Raw genomic sequence first — 25450 nt, 5'->3', positions numbered from 1 at the left:
TTTAATATACATTGGGGATTTGGGAGATGGGACAGGGAATTATTTGATTGTAAGTCTGTGGTTACTTGGGTCCTAAAACAGACGCTATTCAGCTGGTAAGCATTCTTGTTTTTGAATCTTCGGCTGGCATATACAGGTCTGTTTTATGGTGGAAACTATATTCCACACATTTATCAAAATACTGCTCTATAGAGATAATGCTGAATGGTTTTATGATAAAATGAGACAAATGTGTAGTACAAGGAAGTTTATTTTGTCAAAACGAATGGTTTCTAAATATTGGGTTTAAATGATTAATAAAACAGAAGCTCGGAAATAGAAAGTAGTTACTTTTCAAAGCTATTTAAAAAATTTTTTGATGCCCCATCACTTTTTTTTTTTTTTTTGAGACAGAGTCTCGCTTTGTTGCCCAGGCTGGAGTGCAGTGGCACGATCTTTGCTGACTGCAAACTCTGCCTCCTGGGTTCAAGCAATTCTCCTGTCTCAGTCTCCCAAGCAGCTGGGACTACAGATGTGTGCCACCATGCCTGGCTAATTTTTTGTATTTTTAGTAGAAACAGGGTTTCACCATGTTAGCCAGGATGGTCTCGATCTCCTGACCTCATGATCTGCCTGCCTCAGCCTCCCACAGTGCTGGGATTACAGGCGTGAGCCACTGCACCCAGCCCACTTTTTCAAGACGTCAGAATTCATTTAGTTAAGAAGGAGAGTTACTGTTTGGACTGCAGACAACTTTCATGGCTTTATGGGCTGTGTGATGAGACATAGGGTCTGTCTTTACAATGTGTTTTCATTGGGATTTTTTTATTGGGCATGTTCTCCTTCCACTTAAAAGATATTTTTCTCAGTGCAGACAGCTGAATGACAGAGAGAGAAGATTTTACCAAAACACTTTGGGAGTTGGGAGGATATGTATGTTGTATATGTTGGTTCATTCATCGTTTTAATTTGGCACCTTTGTGTCTGACCTGTTCTACATGCCAGATGGAAGTATGAGAAGGAGACTCCGGTTCTGGTTTCAAGGAACTCTGAGTTTACTAGTTCAGAGAAACAAACTTTTATTAATGAAGGACTCAAAAGGAGAACGGAGAGATGGTCAGGGATGCTGCCCCTTGAGAAGCAATGGGTCTGAATTTAGTAGGTGGAAGGATTTGATGGTGGAGGGAGTTAGGCAACGAGGCAGCACAAAGCATATGAGAGTGAGTGGGGCTAACTCGGGAACTAGAAGTAGCTTGGTCTGGCTTGGAAACAGTAGAAAACAAAACTGGAAAGGTAAACAGAAGCCTTGATATGTGAGGCCTTAGAGTAAGTCAAATTTTAGGATTTAATTCCTGCCTTCTGGGAATTTGCATTTTAAGAGAGTGTGCCAATAAGAAAGAGTATGAAGTGTTATGAACAAAGTTTCTATAAAGTACTGTAAGATTCCTGATAAGGAAAAATGTGATGCCTAAATTTGGCAGGTCACCTCGTCAGCATAGGTTTCATGGTGAGCTCACAGTCAGTCAGGATTTGTGTGTGTGTGCATGCATGTGTGTGTACTAGTCTGTTCTCACACTGCTAATAAAGACATACCCGAGAATGGGTAATTTATAAAGCAAAAGAGGTTTAATGGACTCACAGTTCCACGTGGCTGGGGAGGCCTCACAATCATGGTGTAAGGTGAAGGAGGAACAACGGCATGTCTTACATGGCAGCAGGCAGGACAGTGTGTGCAGGGGAACCGCCCTTTATAAAACCATCAGATCTTCTGAGATTTATTCACTATTACAAGAACAGCACAGGGAAGGAAAAAACCCACCCCCATGATTCAAATACCTTGCACCAGCTCCTCCCATGAAACATGGGGCTTGTATGAGTTACAATTCAAGATGAGATTTGGGTGGGGGGCACAGCCAAACCATATCAGTGTGTGTGTTTGAGAGAGAGAGAGAGAGAAAACTCACAAGTGGGTATGCAAAAACTTTAGATTCATGGAATCGCCCATGGTAAGGGCAGGGAGGAAGACATAAAATAGAGGTGGCATGGTGTTTATGATGGATTAGAATTATTTTCATAAGTCCGAGCTTTGAGCAGGTCTGATGGACTAGCACAACCTCTCATTTTGAGTTAATATGCCTTTAAACTGTAAATCCATGTTTCTCAACCAGGGGCGATTTTGCCCCCTTGGGGATATTTGACATTGTCTCAAGACAGCTGGGAGAGGGTGCTACTGGTGTCTAGCATGTAGAGGCCGGAAGTTCTGCCTTACATCTTACAATGCACAGGATTGACCGCCACGATAAATAACCAGGTTCAAATGTCAATACTGTTGAGGTTGAGAAACCTTGACTTAGAGGTCCCCCATATATGTGGATATGCTTGTGTGGGTCTGCATTTAATAGAGAGGACAAACCTAGATCACAAAAGATCAGTGTATGTGTACTCATGCACTGACTCAGTACACTGTGTACTTTGTGGAACTAACAATATTGTGTTATTTGCAGAATGTGCGAACAAGTAAGAGTCCTTGAAAAAAATAGTACTGTAACTACTGCTCTTATGCCTGTTAACTGCGTCAAGTTGGTGTGGCTTCTTTTCTTAACAAGAAATATAAACGTTAATGGCTTAATTTTTAAATAACACAGAGTCTTAATATGATTGAAATAACTGAAGACAAAGTGTTAAAATCTTGGAGCATATTCTATAAGGCATATATTCTAGGAAGATGTTTTCTTAATTTTTCTGTTCATAGTTGCAGTAGAAACATACACTTTTCTTTAGAATATCCTTCACCACGTGTATTAGGGTTCTCTAGAGGTACTGGACTAATAGGATAGATGTATATATGGAGGGGAGTTTATTAGGAGTATTAACTCACACAGTAACCAGGTGAATTCCCACAATTGGCTGTCTGCAAGCTGAGGAGCAAGGAAGCCAAAACCTCAAAAATAGGGAAGACAACAGTGCAGCCTTCAGCCTATGGCTGAAGGCTTGAGAGCCCCTGGGAAACCACTGGTGTAAGTCCAAGAGCTGAAGAGCTTACAGTCTAATGTTTGAGGGCAGGAAGCATCCAGCACAGGAGAAAGATGGAGGCCAGAAGACTTAGCCAGTCTAGCCCTTCCACGTTCCTCTTCCTGCTTTTATCCTAGCTGTGCTGGCAGCTGATTAGATGGTGCCCATCCAGATTAAGGGTGGGTCTGCCTTTCCTAGTCTACTAACTCAAATGTTAATCTCCTTTGGCAACACCCTCTCAGGCATACCCAGGAGCAATACTTTGCATCCTTTAATCCACTCAAGTTTACACTTAATAAATACAGCTAAACTAAATCAACAAGTAAGAGTCCAACTCATGAAAAGTGAGCATGTTCTTGGTTATAATTTGAAGTCTGGCTTATCTAAGTAACTGTATAAATATATAATTGTGTTCTGTTTAACCGAGTGATGTTTATTTGGGACAAGAGATACAAAATAAAACCCATTTTATACAATAGAGAGTAAGGAAAACGTACCAGAAGCAAAACAGCTAATTATCACATGAAATATTCACCTCGACAACAGCATTATAGAATATACCAGTTGCTACCACAAAACTAGGGAGGGTTTCACTGTCTTTTTATTTTTTTTTTCTTTCTTTCTGCATAAAACTGGAAATTCATTACAGGTTGGCAGCTTGAAGATAGGGGTATTATGTGTTTTCGTAAGTCAGGAAGCTTGGGGCTTTTAAAAGAATTTTATTTTAAAAATAGAAGTGACAAGACACTTTCTCATTTAAAGTGTATTATGATATTTTTTAAGAGGAAGAAAATATCTATGCCTCCTACAAACTTATTTTCCTGTGGATACAAGGCTCAGTAAAGTGGGCAGATGTTCTCACCAGTAACTTCAATAAAATCCTACTTCTGAGTCCTTTGTCCCTGCTAGTGAGGCTGAAGGTGCACTCGAAGCTTACATTTCCTGGCTGTTTAATCACCCTATTCTCTGTCAGGTCGAGCCCTCAGTGGGTTCTTACCTTTGCTGTCAGTTTCTTAGTCAATCCTTAACTCATAACGGAATTTGCGATGTGTATTTTGATTATTGTGGTGTTTCCTTTTACATCTGTCATTTCTGAGAAAGCACTTGCCATAAAGCCTTTCACAAAGAAACTCCATCATGGGTAACACATTGATGAATAGGGGCACCTCACAATATATTATTCTGTGAGACAGGAAAATGTATATTTGCAAATAGGACTCCTTTACATTTCAGGGCAGCTTGCTATTCTAAGGAGTCTGAGGCAAATCTGTTTTTAGAAGAAAGCATCACTCCATATTTTCCAATTAAATGAAAAACCTGGTAGATAATCTCATAAGAGTTTTGTCTTGGTCTTCCATGCTTCCTTTTAAAATTTTTTAATTTAAATCCCTAAACACTAGGTAAATGCTGATTTTTTTTTCTGTAGTTAAGAAGTGGCATATTTTTCTGTGATATATATCCGGATCTGTCATTTTTATTACCCCCCATCCAGCTCCTTTTCTAGGTTTTGGCATTGGAAGTACCTTGTGTCCCCATGGGTTCAGTAAGTAAGTGCTGGCTGGCATTTCTCTGCTGAAAGGTTGAGATTATCTGATTTATTCTCTTTCTCTGCAGGGAATTTATTCCGCAGTTTCTCACTTCACTCCCACCTCAGTTGCTCTTCTGTTTTAGAGTTCGTTCTTCTCAAACTCTTCTGGCACCCAGTTTTCTCTACCTTGTTGCACTACTTGGCTCAGACTCCTTCCCTGGCTCCCTGCTGCTGAGAGACCCAAGTCTAATCTTGAATTTTCCTCGAGAGCCCCTAATAGTTCCTTCCCAGACACCCTCCTAATCTGAGCGTCCAGGGCTTCCCTGACGATCTCTCACTTCAGCCACACGCGTCTGCTGGCTTCCAGGTGGAACCATCACTGTTGCTCGTGTCTTCAGTTGTGGACCTCTGGCCACCTGTCAAGACTGCTTTTGAATCTTTCATGAAGCTCTGATACCTTTCCAGAGTACATGGGTTCTCACTCCTGAGTGGAAGAAAGTTAGTCTAAGGAAGAGTTTTGAAGACAAAGTATTTTAAATTCAGCTCTAATTCTATGTAAATACAACGAAGCTCTGTCAACATTTATGTAACTTTTCTAGTCCTGCAGATGGTATTTTAAATTGAGGGCTGGGGACCATCTCTTATTTATTTTTATATCCACTTGGAACCAATCCATGGTATTCAGACAAGAATGAATGGTCAACACTGTGAGTATAGTAAAACTCTGTGTAGTACTTCCTAATCTAAAATATGATTGTAAATTGTGATACAGTAGAAAGACTACTGGATGAGGAAGAAGAAATTCTAGATTCTAGTACCACCCTCCACCCCTTTACTAACTCTGAGGGAAGCCCTAGTTTTTATTTGTGGCACTATCTGGCTCCCTTTTCTGGTTTCTGAAGGTTGTTGGGACAATCAAAAGAGGAACAGTAAGTAAAAGTGCTTTGAAAGTGACACAGCTCCATGAAGTTGCAAGGGGAAACTGTTATGATATTTGAGGCTGCAAAAAATATAACTTTTTTTTTTTTTTGAGACAGAGTCTTGCTCTGTCACCGAGGCTGGAGTACAGTGGTGCAATCTCGACTCACTGCAACCTCCGCCTCCCAGGCTCAAGTGATCCTTCGGCCTCAGCCTCCTGAGTAACTGGAACTACAGGTGTACGCCACCATGCCCAGTGAATTTTTGCATTTTTAGTAGAGGCGGGGTTTCACCACTTTGGCCAGGCTGGTCTCAAACTCTTTACCTCAAGTGATCTGCCCGCCTAGGCCTTCCAAAGTGCTAGGATTACAGGTGTGAGGCATCATGCCTGGCCAAGAATATAACTTTATTAGGCTTTACCTGCTATGTACATCCATCCCAGTTTCATGGCAGTCTCTGGCACAATAAATAACCAATTTGGCTAGATTCCTTTCTCGGTGTTGGCAATGCCTGATTTAAATAGCAAGTGGTTACTCGAGATCACAAATCCACCTGACTTAGGTACTATTTGTTTTGATGGATATCACTAGATAGTAGTTCAGTATATTTGGCCAGAATCAGGGACAATGTGGCCACTTATGGAGAAGATTCTACAATGTCTGGCCCGTTCAATGAATAATGAAATTGTCCTGTGCTCTCATCATGCCACATAGTGTTTGTCTGACTGGGAAACTGTTTGAATGCACTGGCTTGCCTCCTTCCATACAAGGATTTGTTTCTAGTAGATGTGTGAGGGAAGGAGGGAGGTATGAATATAAGTGTTAGCACTTGGGCTCTAGCATTAGACTGCTTCTTTTCAAGTGCTTGTTTGACTGTTTTCAGACTGTGTGACCTTGCTCTAGTCACTTAATGCCCCTGGACCTCAATTTTTTCATTTCTATGAAGTACAGGAAAATATTTTTCATTTCAACAGTTTTTGGGGAACAAGTGGTCTTCCATTACATAGGTAAGTTCTTTAGTGGTAATTTGAGATATTAGTGCACCCCTCACCTGAGCAGTATACACTGTACCTAATGTGTAGTCTTTCAACCTCAAGTTTGTAGTGACGTTTAAATTAGAAAATACAGGAAGGAAATTAGCAGGGTGCCTGGCCCTCAATAAAAACTTTGAAATTGAGTTTCTGACTTCACAGGCAGCCTAGTTTGAGTCAAATCTATCAGGAAAGTCTTCAGGGCTTCCTATGTATAATTATGACCACGTTGTCTGCAGAGACAATTTAACTTCTTCCTAATTTAAGTGCCTTTGATATTTTTTTCTTGCCTGCTTGCTCTAAGACTGTTGGTATTCTATTGAATAAAAATGGTGAGCTTAGATATCCATGTCTTGTCATATATGGCCTTTATTATGTTGAAGTACATTCCTTCAGTACAAAATTATCTTTGTTAAGAGTTTTATCATAATGTTGTCAAATGATTTTTCTGCAGGAGATGACCAGATGATTTTTATCCTTCATTCTGTTAATGTGGTGTGTCACATTTATTGATTTACTTACATTTAATCATTCATGCAGCCCAAGGATAAACCCCACTTGATCATAGTGGAGGATCCTCTTAATGTGCTGTTCAGTTCAGTTTGCTAGTGTTTTGTTGAGGATTTTTTATCTATGTTTATCAAGGATAGTGGCCTAGAATTTTCTTTTCTTCTAGTGTCCTAATCTGGCTTTGGTATGAAGGTAATGCTGGGCCTTGTTAAATGAGTTTGGAAGTGTTCTCTCTTCTTTGATTCTTTGGAAGAGAAAGTGGAGTGTTCTCTTTTTTTTAAGATAGTCTAGCTCTGTTGCCCAGGCTGGAGTGCAGTGGTGTGTTCTTGGCTCACTGCAAGCTCCACCTCCCAGGTTCACACCATTCTCCTGCCTCAGCCTCCCAAGTAGCTGGGACTACAGGCGCCTGCCACCACACCTGGCTAATTTTTTTTTTTTTTTGTATTTTTAGTAGAGATGGGGTTTCACCTTGTTAGCCAGGATGGTCTTGATCTCCTGACTTCATGATCTACCTGCCTCAGCCTCCCAAAGTGCTGGAATTACTGGCATGAGCCACCGCACACAGCCTAGTTCTTCTTTAAATACCAGGTACTAATAAATTCAGTAAAGCTGCAGAATACAAAATCAACATCCAAAACTCAGTTGCATTTTGCTAACAATGAACTATCCAAGAAATTAAGGAAATGATCCTATTTTTATAATAGCACCAAAAAGAATAAAATACTTAAGAATCAATTTAACCAAGGAGGTAAAAAAATCTGTACACTAAAAACTGTAAGACATTAATGAAAGAAATGGAACAATATCCTGTGTTCATAGATTGGAGAAATATTGTTAAAATGTCTATACTCTCCAAAGCAATCTACGGATACAATCCCTAACAAATTCCAACATAATTTTCCACAAAGAGAGAAAAGCAGTCCTAAAATTCATATAGAACCACAAAAGACCCCAAGTAGCTAATGCAATTTTGAAAAAGAAAAACAGAGTTGGAGGCACACAGCCCCGATTCAAATTATATTACAAAGCTATAGTTATCAAAACAGTATGGCACTGGTATAAAAATAGACATGTAGACCCATGGAACAGAATAGACAACTCAGAAATAAATCCATGCATTTATAGTCAACTAGTCTTTGACAGGATGACAAGACTACACAATGGGGAAAGGATAGTCTCTTTATTAAAGGGTACTGGGAAGAAAATTAGACATTCCCATGCAAAAGAATGAAGTTAGACCTGTGACTTAAACCATACAGAAAAGTTAACTTGAAAAGGATGTAATCTATGAAATGAAACTATGAAACTTCTAGAAGAAAACATAGGATAAAAGGTCCTTGTTATTGGTCTTTGGAATGATATTTTGGTTATGACACCAAAAGTACAGGCAACAAAAGCAAAAATAAACAATTGGGACTACATCAAATGGAAAAGCAACCTACAGAATGGGAGAAAATACTTGCAAGTCATATATCTGATAAGGAGTTAAGATCCAAAATTTAAAAGAAACCCACCTGCTCAATTGCCAAAAATTAATACGCTAATTAAAAAGTAGGAAAAAGAACTGAATTGATATTTTTCCAAGGAAGACATACAAATGACCAACAGGCATATGAAAAGGTGAAGGAATGCCATGTCTTCCAACTTTCCTATGGCTTTTTGTAATTGACTTTAAGTGGTTGCTGGCCACTCACTAGAATGGCATGGAGAGATGAACACCATGTATGATGGAAATTTTTAGTGCTTTTAGTTTTTGCTATTAACAGAGACCATCAAACATAAGAACCAGTTGCAATACCATTGTAACCTGCAATCAAAGATGATGACCATAATAACAGCTAACATTTTCTAAGACTATTGTGACTGGCTCAAAGTCAGCAAAGACTTTCACACATGGATTAACTTTATCCTCTTAATATCCTAGGGTGAGGATCTACTTTTCAAATGAAAAAACGGACAGAGAAGTCCGAGAACTAGTCTAATCTAGAGGATGGCACAGTCAGATTCAAACCCAGGCAAGCCCACCACAAAGCCTGAGATCTCACCAGCTCTATTTTACAGTTGGGCAGTCCACTGCAAAAGTGATCTATTTTTTATTTGTATAAACTTAAGGGTACATAGTGGTGAAGTCTGGGCTTTTAGTGTAGCCATCACCCAAATAGTGTACCTTGTACCCCTTAAGTAACTTCTCGTCCTTCCCACCCTTCCAAGTCTCCAATTTGTTGTTCCGTGACTATGTCTCTGTGTACACATTATTCAGCTCTTGTTTATAAGTGAGAAAATGACTGACTTTTGACTTTGACTTTGTTTCTGGGTTATTTCACTTAAGATAATAACCTCCGGTTCCATCCATGTTGCTGTAAAAGACAGGATTTCATTCTCTTCTGTGGCTGAGTAGTATTTGATAGCGTATCTATACCACATTTTCTTTATCCAGTCTTCCACTGATAGACACATGTTGATTCCATGACTTTGCTATTTATTACCAGTGCTGCGATAAACATATGAGTGCAGGTGTCTTTTTGATATAACAGTCTCTTTTCCTTTGGACAGATAGCCGGGGGTGGGATTGCTGGATTGAATGGTTGTTTGGTTTTTAGTTATTTGAGAAATCTCCATACTGTTTCCCATAGAGGTGGTACTAATTTGCCTTCACACCAACAGTGTATAAGCATTCCCTTTTCTCTGTGTTGTCACCATCTGTTGCTTTTAAATTTTTTAATAAAGAAATATTTTGTAGAGTATATGCCTGATGAGATTCCTTAAATTTACTAACAGTAAATTTAATAGCAATCTTTGAACTCAGTGTACTACTCTGTATTGAGTTTTATTTTGTCCATCTTTGGAGGAAGAAACAGTGTCACAAATATTATTTGGCCTTTGTTTTCCAGCTTCCATTGTGATTCAGAAATGGTGGTGTCACATGAATCCATGTTTGGAAGGAGAGGATTGTAAAGTGCTGCCAGATTACTCAGGTTGGTCCTGTAGCAGTGGCAATAAAGTCAAAACTACAAAGGCAAGTATAGACAAAATGCAACTACAATTTACAATTTATCAACTGTGGGGCTTCCTCCCCTTGATTTTATTCTGCCATCAACAAAACATTATTATGTGTTGACAAACCTGCTGGGGCAGTGCTACCTTAGGGCTTTGGCCTTTTTGAAAAGTGCATTTCCCAGCATCATTCTGTGCGTCAGATTTTATAGAGCAGTGATTTGGTGGGAGAATTCATTATTTTAGGCAGGGCCCCTAAATTCATTTCAGCTTCTTCACAAGCCCGATATAAAGTAAAAGTTTCAGAGCTGACAGGCCAGTGTATCAAAACACCATGGCAAGAATCCACATCCAGATGATTTACTCAAGTAGAAATACCTATTGCTTTAAAGGAGATTTAATGGTTGGAGATTCTTATTCAAGACTTAGAAGCCAACACTTTTCTCCCCAAATGGTCCTCTTTTTAATTCTCACTGTCACTGAAGAACACCATTGTCTACCCAGTTCTCCAGCCAGAAACCTACCTTCTTCCTTATCTTCCCATGATCAGTTGGTTACATTGTCCTTAGGATTTTTACTACCCAACTTTCCCATGATTCTTCAACACTGTGCTTACTCCTCTTGTCCAATCGGCCATCTCATATGGAGATGCATCTGGATTGCTGCCTTCCAATCTGGTCCCTACACAGTGACTACAGTAATTTTGTAAAATGCACATCCTCTAAGCTAATCCACCTCAAAATATTCCACTGGCACCCTCTGGTAATTGGTCCACTAGCCTCTGCCTGGTCTTTAATGAGTAACATGGCTAAGCCACCTCCGCTTCCTTCTTGCTGCTCTAAACATCCTGGCCTTTTGTCAGTCCCTCTTACCCTGGTCCTTTTGCACTGGCTGTTTCCATCCTTTTCTGGTTAATCATCATTTTTCCAGGGACCTCTTTCCTGATTGAATGCATGCTCCCTGTATCTTTGAGCATTTATTATGGTTACATTTTACATAGATTGCTATCCATATTTTGCTTAATACCTAGAACTTTCTGTCTCGTGGGAGAGCTTTGATGTTGGGCCCTGGCAGTCCCAGAGCCAGCTGAATGCCTTGGTAACTATTTCTTGAATGAAAATTGACATGACCAAGGTCATTCTAAGATCATTAGAATTAGACATACTGGAATGGAGTGACTCTGGTTATCACTGCTATTGAACTTTGATCCCTTAGGAAATACATACAGTGAATGGCTTCTTGCCTTTCTTATGTCGTCTCCTTTATGAATACTTTGAGCACTCTAAGTGCTTAGTAATTCATCTTCAGTCATGGAGGTCAAAAGCAGGCCAGTTCTTCTAAGTGTTAACATGAACTATTATATTAAGATTTTGTAAAATATATTAAAACATAAAGATAGTAAGTCTAAAACAAAATATTAGAAAATATGATTGTACAAAACATTTTAAATGGGAACTTTAGCTGATATTATACCCCAGATTATCAATGGAATAGTTGTCAGTTGATTCTAGGTAAAACCAGAATGTCAAAATGAAGACCATTTTCAACATTAATTGCAATTGTCAAGTAACTTACCCTTGTTACTGATATTGAGATGACTGGGGTAATGACCTGATATCTGCTTTTGTATCCAGGGCAGCAGAAGTCCATGGAGTCATTTACTGGTGGGGCAAGGAGGTCAACACTCGTATCATTCTAAGCCATTCCCAATAAACTTCCATCCTATATAGACCCAGCATGCTTGCTAAGCAAACCCTGCCTTAAGATAATTTCCTTATCTTTCCCTTGGGCCGTTTCAGCTATTTTTTCCTAATTCCTTCCTAAGTAAAAATCTTGGAGTAACCCATGAATTAGGGTATTACATCCATCAGTGATAAAAATTTTCTTTCATCATATTTCTTGTAGGCTAAGGAATAACATTTTGGAAGATTCTATTTGTATTGATTTTTATATATAAATACAAAACAAGATCATGAGCAGAATCCAACGGTAGTTCTCTTGGTAGAACGGCTCTCTATTTATGTGTAGTTAGAGAAGGCATTTGCAGGAAGCAAACCTTTAGGGACATTTTGGCTCAGTGCTGGGAATGTAAGTTTGCTCTAGCTAAATCCTCAATGGTAGTGACATTTCATTTAGCACTTTGAAAAGTTGTAGAAAGATAATACAGTTCCCCAAGCCATCATGATACTTGGGCTGCTTTTTTAGTGATATGTCACTTGAGAATAATCTTGAAGTCATAAAACTTTGTTTCCTTTATTAATCCAAGTCAGTGTGACTTGAACTGCATAAAACATTTTATGTCTTTTATGGATCTTATGCACATAGAGTAAATTCATTTGTGGATCTGTGACTAGCTTCCAGTTGTATCTTTTTCTTAAAATTGTTACTGACCTTACACCACAGGTAAGACAGAGGTCCTAGAAAAGCAGAGCAATTATCTCCCTAGAGGATGTGTTAACTAAACTATATAACAAAATAGTTTCCATTTTCTTTAAACAGTTCATGCACAGCAGCATCAAAACACAGAAAGGCTAAAGTAAGATGGTCTCCAGTAAGCCAGCTATGTCAGAATTTTATTTTCCATTTAAATGCAAATATGAAAATAGTTGGCAGTTAACTTGAATACTAATAGCTTTAGATGAAGATATGAAAAGAGAGAGGATAATTCCCTAACTAGTCATCTTTTCCAGGTATAAAATACTGGCATTGAGTTTACTCTGCCGACATAGTTTTCAGCGTCTCTAGAGCTACTGCTTCTTGTGGGAAAATATGACCCTCTCTATGGACCTGCCTTAATTGAAATCTGGGTTTTGCTGCATTCTCTGCGCTAAGGAGCTTTTCACTCTCTGGGGTTGCCATTGTTAAGCCTTCTAACAAGGTATGATGTCTTCTTAGCATCGAAGCCAAGCATTTGCCATATCTTGTTTGTGAGCAGAAGCAAATCACTTTGAATCTTGAGACATTTTAGACTTTTTAATGTTCTTATTTTTGAATCCTCTACTAAGGGTGAAAAGCTATGTCTTTATAGTAGTAGTTCTCATCCAGAGGCACTTTTGCCCCTGAGAAGACGTTTGGCAATGTCTTGGATATTTCTGGTCATCACACATTGTGAGGATGCTACTGGCATCTTGTGGGTAGAGGCCAGGGATGCTACTAAACATCCTACAAAGCACAGACAGCCTCTACAACAATTATTTGACCCCAGTATATTTTTTTCAGTAGCTCTTTGCAGACTTCCTACTTGATTCTTTTACTTCATTTTTCAAAGTTTCTATTGTCTCAATATTTCCAATATTTCATATTGGAAAATTTCTACAGAATGGAAGCAACGGTTTTGTCTTCAGTATCTTCCTCAAATGGCTCTCTAATCTACTTGTCTCTTGGGCCATCACCATGGGTCATTGTCAATATAATAATAATTTAATGCTATCATGGGAATGTGTTAGAAACACAGTTTTGAACTCTAACTCTAGGATATTCTGGTATAGTAAAAGTCTAGGATAGGGCTTAGAAAACCATGCTTTTAAAACAGTTGTTCTTAGGGTGAGTGTGATGAACAGGCAGCATGAGGGAACCATTAGTCTAACTGAGCTCTCTACCTGTTCTCACCCTTAATTGACTTATACCTTGCTTTCTCTGCATCAAGGGTAAACTCCCTGCCCAGGTTCCCTCCCTGTTGAGAGATCATCAATGGATCCCCCTTGGAAACTGATGCAAAATACAGATTATAAGCATCTTAAATGGGCCTTCACTGCCAATCATTGTACAGGCCATATACTTCCCCATACCATTGCTGCCTCCTTTTTTCACTTCCTCTTCTAAAATTCCACTTGTCTTTTTTTTTTTTTTTTTATTATACTTTGAGTTCTAGGGTACATGTGCATAATGTGCAGGTTTGTTACATATGTATACTTGTGCCATGTTGGTGTGCTGCAACTATCAACTCGTCAGCACCCATCAACTCGTCATTTACATCAGGTATAACTCCCAATGCAATCCCTCCCCCCTCCCCCCTCCCCATGATAGGCCCCGGTGTGTGATGTTCCCCTTCCCGAGTCCAAGTGATCTCATTGTTCAGTTCCCACCTATGAGTGAGAACATGCGGTGTTTGGTTTTGTGTTCTTGCGATAGTTTGCTGAGAATGATGGTTTCCAGCTGCATCCATGTCCCTACAAAGGACACAAACTCATCCTTTTTTATGGCTGCATAGTATTCCATGGTGTATATGTGCCACATTTTCTTAATCCAGTCTGTCACTGATGGACATTTGGGTTGATTCCAAGTCTTTGCTATTGTGAATAGTGCCGCAATAAACACACGTGTGCATGTGTCTTTATAGCAGCATGATTTATAATCCTTTGGGTATATACCCAGTAATGGGATGGCTGGATCATGTGGTACATCTAGTTCTAGATCCTTGAGGAATCACCATACTGTTTTCCATAATGGTTGAACTAGTTTACAATCCCACCAACAGTGTAAAAGTGTTCCTATTTCTCCACATCCTCTCCAGCACCTGTTGTTTCCTGACTTTTTAATGATCGCCATTCTAACTGGTGTGAGATGGTATCTCATTGTGGTTTTGATTTGCATTTCTCTGATGGCCAGTGATGATGAGCATTTTTTCATGTGTCTGTTGGCTGTATGAATGTCTTCTTTTGAGAAATGTCTGTTCATATCCTTTGCCCACTTTTTGATGGGGCTGTTTTTTTATTGTAAATTTGTTTGAGTTCTTTGTAGGTTCTGGATATTAGCCTTTTGTCAGATGAGTAGATTGCAAAAATTTTCTCCCATTCTGTAGGTTGCCTGTTCACTCTGATGGTAGTTTCTTTTGCTGTGCAGAAGCTCTTTAGTTTAATTAGATCCCATTTGTCAATTTTGGCTTTTGCTGCCATTGCTTTTGGTGTTTTAGACATGAAGTCTTTGCCCATGCCTATGTCCTGAATGGTACTACCTAGGTTTTCCTCTAGGATTTTTATAGTAGTAGGTCTAACATTTAAGTATCTAATCCATCTTGAATTAATTTTCATGTAAGGAAAGGATCCAGTTTCAGCTTTCTACTTATGGCTAGCCAATTTTCCCAGCACCATTTATTAAATAGGGAATCCTTTCCCCATTTCTTGTTTCTCTCAGGTTTGTCAAAGATCAGATGGCTGTAGATGTGTGGTATTATTTCTGAGGACTCTGTTCTGTTCCATTGGTCTATATCTCTGTTTTGGTACCAGTACCATGCTGTTTTGGTTACTGTAGCCTTGTAGTATAGTTTGAAGTCAGGTAGCGTGATGCCTCCAGCTTTGTTCTTTTGACTTAGGATTGTCTTGGAGATGCGGGCTCTTTTTTGGTTCCATATGAACTTTAAAGCAGTTTTTTCCAATTCTGTGAAGAAACTCATTGGTAGCTTGATGGGGATGGCATTGAATCTATAAATAACCTTGGGCAGTATGGCCATTTTCACGATATTGATTCTTCCTATCCATGAGCATGGTATGTTTTTCCATTTGTTTGTGTCCTCTTTGATTTCACTGAGCAGTGGTTTGTAGTTCTCCTTGAAGAGGTCCTTTACATCCCTTGTAAGTTGGATTCCTAGGTATTTGATTCTCTTTGAAGCAATTGTGAATGGGAGTTCATTCATGATTTGGCTGTTTGTCTGTTACTGGTGTATAGGAATGCTTGTGATTTTTGCACATTAATTTTGTATCCTGAGACTTTGCTGAAGTTGCTTATCAGCTTAAGGAGATTTTGGGCTGAGACAATGGGGTTTTCTAAATATACAATCATGTCATCTGCAAAGAGGGACAATTTGACTTCTTCTTTCCCTAACTGAATACCCTTTATTTCTTTCTCTTGCCTGATTGCCCTAGCCAGAACTTCCAACACTATGTTGAATAGGAGTGGTGAGAGAGGGCATCCCTGTCTTGTGCCAGTTTTCAAAGGGAATTTTTCCAGTTTTTGCCCATTCAGTATGATATTGACTGTGGGTTTGACTGGTGCCCCTCCCCCAGCCTCGCTGCTGCCTTGCCGGTAGATCAGACTGCTGTGCTAACGTACCTCTTATTATTTTGAGGTACGTTCCATCAATACCGAATTTATTGAGCGTTTTTAGCATGAAGGGCTGTTGAATTTTGTCAAAAGCCTTTTCTGCATCTATTGAGATAATCATGTGGTTCTTGTCTTTGGTTCTGTTTATATGCTGGATTATGTTTATTGATTTGCGAATGTTGAACCAGCCTTGCAGCCCAGGGATGAAGCCCACTTGATCATGGTGGATAAGCTTTTTGATGTGTTGCTGAATCCGGTTTGCCAGTATTTTATTGAGGATTTTTGCATAGATGTTCGTCAGGGATATTGGTCTAAAATTCTCTTTTTTTTGTTGTATCTCTGTCAGGCTTTGGTATCAGGATGATGTTGGCCTCATAAAATGAGTTAGGGAGGATTCCCTCTTTTTCTATTGATTGGAATAGTTTCAGAAGGAATGGTACCAGCTCCTCCTTGTACCTCTGGTAGAATTCAGCTGTGAATCCATCTGGTCCTGGACTTTTTTTGGTTGGTAGGCTATTAATTATTGCCTCAATTTCAGAGCCTGCTATTGGTCTATTCAGGGATTCAACTTCTTCCTGGTTTAGTCTTGGAAGAGTGTAAGCGTCCAGGAAATTATCCATTTCTTCTAGATTTTCCAGTTTATTTGCATAGAGGTGTTTATAGTATTCTCTGATGGTAGTTTGTATTTCTGTGGGGTCGGTGGTGATATCCCCTTTATCATTTTTAATTGCGTCGATTTGATTCTTCTCTCTTTTCTTCTTTATTAGTCTTGCTAGTGGTCTGTCAATTTTGTTGATCTTTTCAAAAAACCACCTCCTGGATTCATTGATTTTTTGGAGGGTTTTTTGTGTCTCTATCTCCTTCAGTTCTGCTCTGATCTTAGGTATTTCTTGCCTTCTGCTAGCTTTCGAATGTGTTTGCTCTTGCTTCTCTAGTTCTTTTAATTGCGATGTTAGAGTGTCAATTTTAGATCTTTCCTGCTTTCTCTTGTGTGCATTTAGTGCTATAAATTTCCCTCTAGACACTGCTTTAAATGTGTCCCAGAGATTCTGGTATGTTGTATCTTTGTTCTCATTGGTTTCAAAGAACTTCTTTATTTCTGCCTTCATTTCGTTATGTACCCAGTAGTCATTCAGGAGCAGGTTGTTCAGTTTCCATGTAGTTGAGCGGATTTGATTGAGTTTCTTAGTCCTTAGTTTGATTGCACTGTGGTCTGAGAGACAGTTTGTTATAATTTCTGTTCTTGTACATTTGCTGAGGAGTGCTTTACTTCCAATTATGTGGTCAATTTTGGAGTAAGTGCGATGTGGTGCTGAGAAGAATGTATATTCTGTTGATTTGGGGCGGAGAGTTCTATAGATGTCTATTAGGTCTGCTTGCTGCAGAGATGAGTTCAATTCCTGGATATCCTTGTTAACTTTCTGTCTCGTTGATCTGTCTAATGTTGACAGTGGGGTGTTGAAGTCCCCCATTATTATTGTATGGGAGTCTAAGTCTCTTTGTAAGTCTCTAAGGACTTGCTTTATGAATCTGGGTGCTCCTGTATTGGGTGCATATATATTTAGGATAGTTAGCTCTTCCTGTTGAATTGATCCCTTTACCATTATGTAATGGCCTTCTTTGTCTCTTTTGATCTTTGATGGTTTAAAGTCTGTTTTATCAGAGACTAGTATTGCAACCCCTGCTTTTTTTTGTTCTCCATTTGCTTGGTAAATCTTCCTCCATCCCTTTATTTTGAGCCTATGTATGTCTCTGCATGTGGGATGGGTCTTCTGAATACAGCAGACTGATGGGTCTTGACTCTTTATCCAGTTTGCCAGTCTGTGTCTTTTAATTGGAGCATTTAGTCCATTTACATTTAAGGTTAAGATTGTTATTTGTGAACTTGATCCTGCCATTATGATAGTAGCTGGTTATTTTGCTTGTTAGTTGATGCAGTTTCTTCCTATCCTCGATGGTCTTTACATTTTGGCATGTTTTTGCAATGGATGGTACTGGTTGTGTCTTTCCATGTTTAGTGCTTCCTTCAGGGTCTCTTGTAAGACAGGCCTAGTGGTGACAAAATCTCTAAGCATTTGCTTCTCTGTAAAGGATTTTATTTCTCCTTCACTTATGAAACTTAGTTTGGCTGGATATGAAATTCTGGGTTTAAAATTCTTTTCTTTAACAATGTTGAATATTGGCCCCCACTCTCTTCTGGCTTGGAGAGTTTCTGCCGAGAGATCTGCTGTTAGTCTGATGGGCTTCCCTTTGTGGGTAACCCGACCTTTCTCTCTGGCTGCCCTTAAGATTTTTTCCTTCATTTCAACTTTGGTGAATCTGGCAATTATGTGTCTTGGAGTTGCTCTTCTCGAGGAATATCTTTGTGGCGTTCTCTGTATTTCCTGGATTTGAATGTTGGCCGGCCCTACTAGGTTGGGGAAGTTCTCCTGGATGATATCCTGAAGAGTGTTTTCCAACTTGGTTCCATTTTCCCCCTCACTTTCAGGCACCCCAATCAGACGTAGATTTGGTCTTTTTACATAATCCCATACTTCTTGCAGGCTTTGTTCATTTCTTTTTCTTCTTTTTTCTTTTGGTTTCTCTTCTCGTTTCATTTCATTCATTTGATCCTCAATCGCTGATACTCTTTCTTCCAGTTGATCGAGTCGGTTACTGAAGCTTGTGCATTTGTCACGTATTTCTTGTGTCATGGTTTTCATCTCTTTCATTTCGTTTATGACCTTCTCTGCATTAATTACTCTAGCCATCAATTCTTCCACTTTTTTTCAAGATTTTTAGTTTCTTTGCGCTGGGTACGTAATTCCTCCTTTAGCTCTGAGAAGTTTGATGGACTGAAGCCTTCTTCTCTCATCTCGTCAAAGTCATTCTCCGTCCAGCTTTGATCCGTTGCTGGCGAGGAGCTGCGCTCCTTTGCCGGGGGAGATGCGCTCTTATTTTTTGAATTTCCAGCTTTTCTGCCCTGCTTTTTCCCCATCTTTGTGGTTTTATCTGCCTCTGGTCTTTGATGATGGTGATGTACTGATGGGGTTTTGGTGTAGGTGTCCTTCCTGTTTGATAGTTTTCCTTCTAACAGTCAGGACCCTCAGCTGTGGGTCTGTTGGAGATTGCTTGAGGTCCACTCCAGACCCTGTTTGCCTGGGTGTCAGCAGCAGAGGCTGCAGAAGATAGAATATTGCTGAACAGCGAGTGTACCTGTCTGATTCTTGCTTTGGAGGCTTCCTCTCAGGGGGGTACTCCACCCTGTGAGGTGTGGGGTGTCAGACTGCCCCTACTGGGGGATGTCTCCCAGTTAGGCTACTCAGGGGTCAGGGACCCACTTGAGCAGGCAGGCTGTCCCTTCTCAGCTCTCAACCTCCGTGTTGGGAGATCCACTGCTGTCTTCAAAGCTGTCAGAGTCGTTTGCGTCTGCAGAGGTTTCTGCTGTGTTTGTTATTGTTTACTGTGCCCTGTCCCCAGAGGTGGAGTCTACAGAGACAGGCAGGTTTCCTTGAGCTGCTGTGAGCTCCACCCAGTTCCAGCTTCCCAGCGGCATTGTTTACCTACTTAAGCCTCAGCAATGGCGGGTGCCCCTCCCCCAGCCTCGCTGCTGCCTTGCCGGTAGATCACAGACTGCTGTGCTAGCAATGAGGGAGGCTCCGTGGGCGTGGGAGCCTCCCGGCCAGGTGTGGGATATAATCTCCTGGTGTGCCCGTTAGCTTAAAGTGCAGTATTGGGGTGGGAGTTACCCGATTTTCCAGGTGTTGTGTGTCTCAGTTCCCCTGGCTAGGAAAAGGGATTCCCTTCCCCCTTGTGCTTCCCAGGTGAGGCGATGCCTCGCCCTGCTTCAGCTCTCGCTGGTCGGGCTGCAGCAGCTGACCAGCACCAATCGTCCGGCACTCCCCAGTGAGATGAACCCAGTACCTCAGTTGAAAATGCAGAAATCACCGGTCTTCTGTGTCGCTCGCGCTGGGAGTTGGAGACTGGAGCTGTTCCTATTCGGCCATCTTGCTCCGCACCCCCCCCCCACTTGTCTTTTAATGTCCAGCTCAGATGACTCCTTTACCCTGAAGTTTTGTCTTCCCTGATCTCTATAGTCAGACTTGTAATGCTCAGGGTACCCTGAGGAATGGGAGTAGAGCTAATATTGGCATCTTAGTAGCCCTGTATCCATCAAAATTCAGAAGTAGCAATGAATCTTCCACATGTAATCAGTACAATAATAATTTTAAAGGAAAATAAATCTGAGAGCATTTTATCATCCAACTTCAGTGAAGTTGTCCAAAATGAGCTGGGCATGGGGAATAAGTTGCCTTTGACAATTACATCCTGGATGTACATTGATAGATCCAGAAAGAGCTAACATCACAATAGCCACCATTCCCTGAGTACAAACCGTGTGTCACCCACTGGGCTGTGTCATTCAAGTCATGTATTTTATTCACTCTTTACTACAACTGTAGGGGGCAGGTACTATTATCTTTATTTTGCAGATGAAGAAATTAAGGCTAAGAGAGACAATCTACCGCATCACAGAACATGGCCAACTCCATCATTCAGTCACTCAAGCCAAAGATCTTGGAATTGTCCTTGATTCCTCTTTTTCTTACATCTTTGTCCTATTTGTCACAACTCTTTGACAGTTCAGTCTTGCCATGCATTTCTCATCTCTTCCTTGAACCTCAGAAAAAGGCCACAGTCCTTGCATTTACCTCTTCCTCTCTTCCCAGTGAGTCAGGCCTCCCTCACTTCCTTCAACCTTCCTTGACATCCTGTATAGAACAGCCCTCTACCTTCCCTTCACCAGCCTTTCTTTCCTCTATTACACTACCTTACTTTTCTCCATAGCCTATATTATTAATTTTACCTGTTTGTCCAACTTCTTCCTCTGGAATAGAGATCAGTAAACTGTGGCTTATGGGCCGAATCCAGCCCTTGGCCTGCTTTTGTATGGCCCATGAGCTAAGACTGGGTTTTACATTTTTAAGTAGTTGGAAAAAATCAAAAGCAGAATATTTCAGAATGCATGAAGATTATATGAAATTCAGATTTCACCATCTATACATAAAGTCTGGAACAAAGCAATGCCCATTCATTTATTTATTGTCTATGGCTACTTTTGTGAGTGAAATAAAGGCAGAGTTAAGAAGTTGCTATAGTGACTGTATGGCCGGCAAAGCTGAAAATATTTACCGTATATAGTCCTTTCCAGTAAGTTTTCCAGCCCCTGCTCTAGAAGGTAAGCTCCATGAGGGCAGGGTTTTGTTTAGTTTGCTGTAGTTACCCAGTACAAACAAAAGGGGAGTAATATTGTTGAATACATAAAGGCCGTATGTCAGTTAATAGCAAGGCTGAGGTTTGCATACATAGCTGATTGGGTCTAAAGCCCAGGTATAGTGACTGTACTATCAAATAATTTGCTTTGAAAAAATATTAATATTTTTGTGGTGTACGCATGTTAAAGTCTTATGCTTTTTTTTTTTTTCCACCTGAACTGGTATATTGGCTAACACATAAAATTTCTTATATGACCAATCAACTATAGAAACTGCTGTTCTATTTTCTTAGATCATAAGCAATGAGCCTGGATGTTTAAAAATGAAAAATACAACCACTACCTTTTTAATGGATAATACAGCAGTTTTATAAAATAACCTATTTTCAAAAGTGAAAGTTAACTGCATAAAAAAAAAAATAAAGGCAACATTTTTATCTTGACATGCACTGATTTTAATCAACCATTTGAAAAATTTTTAGTGCCATTAACAAAGCATGCTCAGCATGCATGAATTGATGGGCGATGAGTGTACCTAATCAGATGGGATTTTTATAACCTCACAAATACAAAGCCAGACTGCATAATACCCTCTTTTGGAAGTCTTTGTGCATGTATTCTTTATATTTCTTGCTTTTAGGCTGCAAAGCAGAATTTGAACAGTTGATTTGGTGAGGTCGGTTATAGGTAAATGTACAAACTGATAAACTATTCATAGTCAGGACCTTATTGGTCTAGGGGGCAGGAATGGTTATTTTGGTGGGTATGGATTGTTGAATGCTCCTTTATTTGATTTGTTTTAGGTAACGCGGTAGCGAAGAGAGAGGTGTGCATCAATCCTGGAGGGGCAGCAGATTGCGGAGCACTTTTGCTTGGATTCCCATCCTGGCCCCTTTGCAGAAAATTGTCTAGGATTTCAGCAACTTCATATTTGTATATGAGAGCTGTGAGAGGTGGCATTCACTTAACTGGCCCAGCCCTCTCTGCTTCGTGATTTTTATTTCGTCGAATTATAATCACAAGCCACCACACATTTGACATCCTATCTGGATTCCCAAGGAGCATACCTCCAACATCCGAGAAGAGCAAATCAGAGTCTTCAAAATGGATCACCACTAAGGGCATGTTCATTCTTCACTTTCTTTCTGCCTTTACAAAAGAACTTAGATGTATGTTTCAAAGGGTCCTCATTCTGTTCCTCTTTTGAACTTTTCCTTTTGCCCTTGTATTAAAGTGGTTTTAAAGGGGTCTAAAAAGATTTTGGCAAAACATATTTGCAGATGTAGATTAACTGGTGAAGAAAATTACTGCTAGAGATCAACTGGTTAACTGGTAATGAACATTTATTTTATAATCTTTGAAGAATAGAAGGACATAGTTGGATTATTGTGTGTCATTGTATTTTTACTTTCCATTGTCCAGTTAGCAGAGAGAAAATGAGAGCGTTTTAACTTCAATGTACCATTTTACTGAGTGCTAAGGAAGCATATCAATTCCAATATTTTATAACCAAAGCTCTATCAGAACATATTTATAAAACTTGTTGGAATTTTTATGGCTTTTGTGTAGTCATGTAGGTAAATCATTTAAAATATAAACAAATCTCAATTTAGATCAAGGGTTATTTCTTAGATCAAGTTTATGCCAATTATATGAAAATATTTTAACTCCTAGACAGGAGTCTTTCAGTGCTGAATTTTTAGACTGTAAATGAGTTCTTCTTAACTTGGCTGTTTCCCTATTTCTGTGTTATTTCTTATTTCTTTAAAATCTGAGTCCTGATTGGCTTAATGATTTTGCAACAGACATGTCTCCACATATTCTCAGATGCTGTCACGTGGAAACGTATGAAACAGATGAAGAATGACTGACCCAGATTTTAAATGTATAAGGTACATACTACTGTAAAAATATGGGATGAATTTTATATATTAAGAAATACCAAAAACATAGTTTGTGCACCAAGTTAATTATCCCTGTCCTTTCACATTTATGGGGGGAAAATAAATCAATACTTTAATGTTGTTTATAGCATAATGGTTATTTGATTTTATTCTTGCAGAAGGAATGGAAAGATTTGTTGGCTAAATTTTTGAATTTGACTAGATGCTTACTACATTTGTTATGATTGTATGGATAAGTAAAAAAATTCATCCTGCTGATGGCATACATGTTTTTGTGATTATTATATGCCTTAAGACTTTGTGTTAACATCCTACCTAGGCTTGCAGATTTTAAACATGAAAAACTCCTCTTAAAAATAACACTTAACTTTGGGGATGTGAACTATATCGCAAAGTTGGCACATACATTTGGGTGGCTTCGTTTCTTCTCCCAAACCTATGTAGCATTAAGCTTAGGTACACTCATGATGTTTTATGCATACTTTGCTCCCTTTAGTATTGAGTTAAAAATATATATATATAAATTTTGTGATACATGAAACAGTGACTTAGTTTTTTAGCCCATGCGTCTGATCTTGTACCCCAAATAAGATTAAGTAACTATGACAGTACTTCACCTTTAGGTACATGTCTGGTGAGTAAACCACTTCCAGGGAATCAGTGGTCCATTTGGGAAAATGGCAGGCCTCAAAGCTGCCATTTCATCCATTGCTGTTTCAAAGTGTACTTTTTACTTCAAAAGTAAGGCCTGAAATGGGGCTTGCTTTGAGAAGCATGTTAATGTTATCATTCCCATTCCTTTCCTGTAGGGAAATAGGTAAGAGAATTTTTGGTATTTTTACAGAATTTAAAACAAACATACCAGGACAGTTTTGAGGCTGTTGGTCACAGCATGTTAGGACTCTGACTGGCACATGTAGTCTCAACACCTGAGAAACCTTTGCTGCTTGTATCTGTGTGGACACAGCCAAAGTCTCTATAAAGGAACAGTAACTACCTAGATTTTTTTCTCTCTCCCTCATGTCTGGATGTGCTGCTCCAAACCATATACCCCTTTGCCTTCATTTCCACATTGGAAAGGTGAAACTCTGTTAGTAAGTTACATTTAAGGAGCCTCTACAAGGCTGTTACAGTTATTGGCAAAATTCTCTGTCCCTCTATAAACCTATTTTTCTACTCAATTTGGGAGATATTTATGAGTATTTCCATTTCATAGAGGAGAATTTAAGACCTACAAGATATTAGACCAACCCAAACTCACACAGGGAGTTATTACTGGAAATTATACAATGAGAGTCATGATGAGATACAGAAAATTCTAGATTTTTCTTTGAGAGTACTTCTAAAATACTATTCTGTATTCTAGGTGTCCAGGTGATGGGGTAGCCTTAAATCTGTAGCCAGATGGTTTGCATCCAGCACCTGCAGTCTTTGCCACTATCCCAATGTCAACAGACTGATGAAGAATATCATGTTGCTACCCATTTTTTTAAAATGGGTAAAATAATCATAACTGAATTTCTGCTTGCATTTAAAAGAATATTTGTGTTTTAAAGAATTTATTTAAAGGAAACCTGGCCAGGAACAATATTAAAAATATTGAACTGCTCTGTAGTTCGTCTTGGACTATAAGCTGACTGTAAGTTACATATACCACTGTGCTCATTGGCAGATCACTTGCCCCTCTCCTCATGCCAGAGGCTACCTGATAGTGTAACTGAGCAGTCGAGCTTGAAAATGCACTTTTAAACTTTTTTTCCCTCCTTTCTTCCAAGTCTCAAGATGTAACCTCAAAACAACTGTAGAAACTTTTCCTTAGTCTTAAAATAGAGCCTCAAACATACTTTGAAACTCCATTCCCTTCCTTTTACACTATGTACTCCTTTCCCCCATGCACATTTATCTAACTGTATGCTTTTATCTAATTATATGCTTACTTAGAAGTTCCAGGGGCTAATGTTGAGACAGACCGAGAATGGAGACCAAGAATGGAGACCCAGCTGCAAAATTCCAGAAATTACCTCAAGGTGGTTAGTCCACACCCCAGACATTTTAAGATGACAGCCGTCCGTGTTCCTGGTAGACAATAGTTCGAGATAGTCACCAGAAGAAGACATGTGGACCTTGTATTCAGCACCATTCCCCCATGCCTCCCATTCCAAGTTCCCTCTTTAATCCCTTCTCCCCAGCCGAAAGTTTGAAGTGGTTCTGGAAAGGGTGAGCTGGGTGTTTCCCCACAGCTAGCTCTGGAAATAGAATCATTTTCCTTTCACTACACTTCA

At 39.6% G+C, this 25450-nt stretch overlaps 1 protein-coding gene across 8 annotated transcripts in view; it reads left to right on the top strand.

Annotated features, from left to right (window-relative positions):
* Positions 1 to 23431, top strand: part of TAFA4 (TAFA chemokine like family member 4) — a 199234-nt gene extending 175803 nt beyond the window's left edge. For 6 of the 8 annotated variants that reach the window (XM_077993309.1, XM_077993308.1, XM_077993311.1 and 3 more), the window contains 2 exons: positions 9869 to 9952; positions 22068 to 23431. In XM_077993309.1, the coding sequence (XP_077849435.1) occupies positions 9869 to 9952; positions 22068 to 22258 (275 nt within the window). In that variant the 3' untranslated portion in view covers positions 22259 to 23431. Of the gene's footprint in view, positions 1 to 9868; positions 9994 to 22067 lie in introns of all 8 variants that reach the window. The other 2 variants (XM_028844354.2, XM_028844355.2) reach the window with 1 other exon arrangement.
* The last annotated feature ends 2019 nt before the right edge of the window (positions 23432 to 25450 follow it).

Source organism: Macaca mulatta, chromosome 2, assembly GCF_049350105.2.
Source record: "Macaca mulatta isolate MMU2019108-1 chromosome 2, T2T-MMU8v2.0, whole genome shotgun sequence".
NCBI classification, from domain to species: domain Eukaryota; kingdom Metazoa; phylum Chordata; class Mammalia; order Primates; family Cercopithecidae; genus Macaca; species Macaca mulatta.
The sequence above is the reverse complement of the archived record's forward strand: the minus strand, read 5'-3'. Positions and strand labels throughout refer to the sequence as shown.